The sequence below is a fragment of the Dermacentor albipictus genome, chromosome 1, assembly GCF_038994185.2.
Source record: "Dermacentor albipictus isolate Rhodes 1998 colony chromosome 1, USDA_Dalb.pri_finalv2, whole genome shotgun sequence".
Lineage (NCBI taxonomy): Eukaryota > Metazoa > Arthropoda > Arachnida > Ixodida > Ixodidae > Dermacentor > Dermacentor albipictus.
The window spans coordinates 149,930,106-149,936,105 of NC_091821.1; the positions used below are offsets into that span (position 1 = coordinate 149,930,106).

The window sequence follows — 6,000 nt, forward strand, 5'->3', positions numbered from 1 at the left end:
GCGAAGCCTTGCGCGCCGCTGCTGCGGCGCTACCGAGAGAGGGCGTTCGCTGGTGTGACGTCACGCTAGAAGGATAAATGGGGCTACAGCTAGGCTCCTCGCAGTGGTCGGCGCGCTTCCTTGCGCTATGTCGGATGATGTATAGCCATAAGTTTAACAAAGGGCAACTATGTCCACACCATCAGCCGAACCAAGGCGCAGCCACGGGTATTGCTTTCGCAATCTTTCAGGCTTAACCAAGCTAAGCCTTCAGCCAATTTTTTGCCTCACAACTGTCAAGTAATCACCGTCATCCGATAGAACCTCGTCTGAAGCAGAGTAGTACAGCATGGTGTCATCACTGCCGGTGTCGCTCATGAGGTGGTTGCGCTTCCTCGGAGCGCTTGACGCTGTGCCGTCTGTCTCCTCCGGACGTCTAGCGGACTCCGCTTCCATCGCCGAAGGTCTCGGGAGCGGCGTCTCCCGAAAGCACGCAAAAATGCTCGTAAGATGAGAGCAGTGCAAAACGGGGTTCCGCACGAGAGCCACTTATTCGCCTTCCTCTTAACGTTAGAAAAGTTGTAATAAAACGCGGTGGGCTACCTGTGTTGCCATTATGGGAGGCTTTAGGTTAGTTTTGACCAACCAGAGGTTTTTGAAATGCACCAAAACTAAGGAAACTGGCATTTCTTCATCTCGCAAGCCCCCTTGATAAGCCATCTGTCAGCTGCACCTGAATCGAAACAAGATGATTGGCGCTGTATATTTAGATCACACCATTGTGAGTTACTGATGAAACACTTGCTTACTTAATTTATTTCTATTTAATTTGCCGCTTTCTCAGATTGTCTTGTGCACTGTTGCATCGCAATCACGTTCGCCGTCACCAACAGCCTAATCGGAGCGAGTGGTGTTTAGAAGCTATTTGGAAAACAGCAAGACCGCGAGGTAGCTTTAGATCTCCGTTTCTGGACCGCTCGTACCGTGTGTTTCTGCGAAGACTTTCTAAGGTTATACAAAATAAGGTATTGGAAACGAATTGATAATTTTTACTGACCAGGTTTCGTACTCTTATGGATCAAGAAAGGTGATGTCGAAACACGAAAGGGGACGAACAACACCAGCGAACGATGAGGCATGCGTGCATTCCCGCCCAACTATAGAGACCGCAAGTTTATACAACGCGGAACTTGACGCCATCGTCGCAACGAACGTCCGGACACTTCATGCTAGATTCCGTATAGTTCCAGTCACGGGATAGTTTCCTCTCTCACAGACAGCACGTTAATGCGACCTCACAATGCATATCTCCCACCTCACTTCAGTATGCACATAAGCTGGTTCGCTGTGCGGTTATTTGTAAATTCGGCATACCCTATATATGCCCGCTAGAATTATGAACACGCCAGATCAGAGGAGTATAACCAACGCCTTCAAAAGGCGCCACCATCTCCGTGTACACATTAACTAAGTTCTTTTTCTTTTTAAATGCGCCGCCTTAGACTTCGTCATCTAGAGGTCGCCAGAGGTCATGGGCCGTATTTACAGAGTTATTTGCCCTCCAGAAATATTTGTCATCGGCCGGCGCTTTCGCTGCCATAGGTATGTCGGTGCCTGTTCTTACGAAAAACGTTTTTGAGCACAAACTACGACGTAAACCCAGGCCATGAGCAAAGGCGCGTTACTAGTTGAGCTCAGCGGATTTATGAAATGCGGGCTATGAAATGGCGTGCTTGCCGCGCATCGGTGGAGGCACGTGTCGGCAGATAAAAGCTTCGCTTCTCAGCGCGATCGTGTAAGAGAAACCGAACCGACCTTATCGCTCAGTTTGCAGCCGGCAGTCGGCCCGCCACGAGGAACGAGGCGCGTTGTGCGGATATACTATATCAGTCACCTTGGCTGTAAACTGCGCACAATGTATTGCGTTACGACAAAAATATGCCTGTCTGTAGTGATGGCTTCTGGAGCACGAATGCAGCATAGACGCTAGTCTATTTTTTATTATTTATTAAATTATAATATTGTATGTCCTAACGTTGCACCCGGCCTATGAGCGACGCCGTAGTGACTGTGGGGGCTTCCAGATTAATCTTGACCGCCGGTTCTTAAAGCACCAGCAAAATTTCCGTACACGGGCATTTTGGCATAAAATTTCTATCGCATCGGGCCGAACATAGCAGCTGCGGTTAAGAAAGGAGCCCGCGACCACGTGCTCTGCAGTGATAATGTTTCTTTCTTTTTTATGCGAAGCGTATTACGAGAGCTCAACCCAGCTCCTCAGGCGCGGCGGCGCCGCCTTGAAACCACGTGACACCGTGACGTCACGACAGAGGAGAAGTGGCTTTGGCTCAACTCTTGCAAGACGGGCTGGGTGGGAATCGAACCAGGGTCTCCGGTGTGTGGGACGGAGACGCTACCACTGAGCCACGAGTACGATGCTTCAAAGCGGTACAAAAGCGCCTCTAGTGAATGCGGTGTTACCTTAGAAACTAGCTGTTTCTAAGGCGTGCGTCTCTTGCTCAGGCGCACATTTCGTTGCCGCGCCGAACGCTGCTTTGCTCGACGCTCACCGCGTCCAATGCGGGGCGCGTAGTCGCTGCCCTGTAGCCCATTGTCTTACACCCCTTGGCGGGTCGACGGGAACGCTGTCGCGTTCCACTCTTGAAGGCGAAGCAGTAATGCATGAGTTGTTTCTTCGTCTAGCCGAACCAAATATAGCCAAGCAACAGCAGTTCACCAGGCTAAACAGTGGTTCAACAACTAAAATAAAGGCTAGTATGCTTCGCATCCTGGGCTTAACCTTACCTAAGCCACAGCCATTTTTTATAATAATAATAATATTTGGGGTTTTACGTGCCAAAACCACTTTCTGATTATGAGGCACGCCGTAGTGGAGGACTCCGGAAATTTTGACCATCTGGGGTTCTTTAACGTGCACCTAAATCTAAGCACACGGGTGTTTTCGCATTTCGCCCCCATCGAAATGCGGCCGCCGTGGCCGGGATTCAATCCCGCGACCTCGTGCTCAGCAGCCCAACACCATAGCCACTGAGCAACCACGGCGGGTTTTTTTTTCTTTTTTTTAAGACGTAAGGCGCACAAATATGGCGCCGGCTACTCCTTGACTCTGGGATATGAAGTACATACAATATACAGTTGTAACAGAAAATATATAACAATATACAGCATAGTTCAACAAAGTTCCGTTAGCTCATACAAGGGAAAACAACACGACATTACAAAGACGCTCTGAATAATTTGAATTCAGGTGTTTTACGTGCCAAAACCGCGATTTGATTATCAGGCACGCCATAGTGGGGGACTCCGAATTAATTTGACCACTAGGGGATCTTTAACGTGCCCCCAATGCAAGGGACCACCGGCGTTTTTGCATTTCGCCCCCATCGACATGCGGCCTCAGCAGCCGGGATTTGATCCCGCGCCCTCGGGCTTAGAAGCGCAACACCATATATCCATAAGCCACCACGCCGAGTACAAAGATACTCTTAAAGCAATAATGTGAACAACATAACAAAGAAACGGTGAAGCAACGATGGGAGCCCCAATAATATCTCATATACATAGTCACACTAAAAATAAGGAATGCTCTTATAATTAAAATGTTTTTTCTCTTTTTTATACGTTATTATAGTGGTCGATAATGCCGATGTCCTCCAAATTTTTTTAAAGCTATTAAACTGCACATTTGCATTGCTCTCGTTGGCCATGGCCCCAATAATTTCTTTAAATTGGGTGGTCTACGGTCAAATGCCATTAGCGAAGATTGAAGTCGGCGTCTTAGTGTGCCATGATGCAGGCATTCTGGAAAAAGGTGACATGTGTCTTGGTCAACAAATCCAAAATTCCAGTGGTGTATTTCAGTGGGGCCAATTGTGTGCAAGAAGTCTATGTGTAGGCAGTGCCCAGCCGTAATCGATGAATATAACTTTATAATTTTGTTTCTATCTAACGGTAACGGAACATTGTATTCAATAAATGGATCAATACAAAATATATCGGAACTCCCGGAGCTTTGTTCAAACCCCATTTTTCTACATACGTTGGATGATGTCGCTTTTAGAATGCAACGAAGTTCACTACCTGATATTTGGAAGAAAATCATATCTTTGCGATGTACTTGTCATGCTGCTGCATCGGCTATAGCGTGTTGCTTGGAATATTACAATGTCCTGGTATCCACTGAAATACTATTTCATGCTGCGCTTGGTTTGCCTTCGTGAGCTCTTTTAGAGTCTCAATTATAACAGAATTAGTTGTTTTCATTTTCACGCTGCCGAACCCACCGTAGTGGCGTAGTGGCTTTGGCGTTGTGCTTCTAAGCCCAGAAGAGATCAAATTCGGGTCGCGGCGGTCGCATTTCTATGGGGGAGAAATGCAAAAGCACCTGTGTACCGTGAAATGGGTGCATGTTAGAGAAACCCATGCGGTCACACCACCACGATTATGAGACACACCCACTACGGCGTGTCTCATAATCATAGCGTGGTTTTGGCACGTAAAGCCCCAGAACTCGTGCTGCAAAGCACTATGAGTGCCACGCGGGAGTCGCTGAAAACTACCCCCTTTTGAGCCTTTCTTACGGAAGTTATAAATTTCACGGTACATAGGATCGCGAATAGTTTAGCCGCCGTGAACGGTGTTGCACGAGATTATTCATGCGCGAGATTCATTAGCCATCCGTGCAGACATGTAATGTAGCTTGGATACCGCATACATATTTGGTATATTGCTAGATGTTGAGCAGCTTTAATGAACGTGCAACGAAATTTATGTCACTGAACCACCACAGCGGCTAATGTTTCTCTCTTTCTCTTTTACTTTCACAAGCTAGTCTCATCTCTCTTTCACACGTTCTTAGAAATTCATTTGTTGCTTCGTCCATCTACGTTTTGTTGCGCAAACTTCACCGAAGCACCTACATAGTGTAATGTAATCGCATTTTCTAAATACCTACCAATCAATAATTTATTTTTTTTCGTTCCATTTGCGTCAACGTTATCTTAATTGCAGCATCCTTTCCTCATCTTATTAGGTGAAATCCCTCAAACGCAATATCGGGGGCGCGAGTCAGCATTGTTACTGAAACATAAATCACTTGCGAACTCCGTGCTGTGCACACGAACATGCTCTTACGGCTAAATAAGAATTCGTGTGCAGTCGTTCCGATAAAGAGAAAGCATGCATTTGGGTACTCACAGCTTAGCGACGAAATCATGTCAAACGGCGATAGCCGAGCCGCAGCGCGACGCCCTTCTCAGCTTGGCAGTAATGCCGTAGTACCGCTTCGAAATGAAAGAGGCGTGCACCAGCGACGCCGTAGAAATGACCCTCTCCTTAGTGGTCCCAACGTAAGCACGATGCCTCCTTCTCCGAGATATTCGCTGCCTTCTCCGAAGAACCGCCTTTATTGCGCCGCGCGCGAGCAACGCGCCCGCTCGGTGATGCGGTTCATCGCTCACCCCGACCGTCAAAACACGGTGCACGTGGGCCGACACCGGCAATATTTGCTCGTCTTTTCTGCGATGGCAATCGTGCCAAAGACTGTTCGTTTTCTTACTGACACACTAGATTCTCACTAGACTTCTCACGGCGGGTGAACGCATGGGCAAACCGGATTCATTCGCTCACGTCACAGCGGCACGTGCTGACGGGTCCGAGCTATCGCGCAAGGTAGCGGGGGATTTCCTGCTCGCAGAAGGAAGCGCTCGCTGATTGTCTGCTACTCAGCTGCAGACAGAGATTACGACGCGCCTCCTCGAAGACACGAGGCCATGGATGCGCATATCACAACTGCTCGGCGAGAAACCTCTTCTAACTAAAAGAACCCCGTCCACGGCGGCCGCATTTCGAAGGAGGCGAAATGCGAAAACACCCGTGAGCTTAGATTTAGGTGCACGTTAGAGAACGCCTGGTGGTCCAAATTCTTCCACTACGGCGTGTATCATAATCAAATCGTGGTTTCGGTCCCTAAACCCCATAATTTTCTAACTAAAAGGTCAC

At 48.0% G+C, this 6,000-nt stretch overlaps 1 protein-coding gene across 1 annotated transcript in view; it reads right to left on the minus strand.

Moving 5' to 3' along the window:
* Nucleotides 1-5,656, minus strand: part of LOC135902997 (clotting factor C-like) — a 57,850-nt gene extending 52,194 nt beyond the window's left edge. Inside the window, exon 1 of the mRNA XM_065433325.2 lies at nucleotides 5,197-5,656. Within this exon, the coding sequence (XP_065289397.1) occupies nucleotides 5,197-5,215 (19 nt within the window). The 5' untranslated portion in view covers nucleotides 5,216-5,656. The remainder of the gene's footprint in view (nucleotides 1-5,196) is intronic.
* Nucleotides 5,657-6,000: the final 344 nt, after the last annotated feature.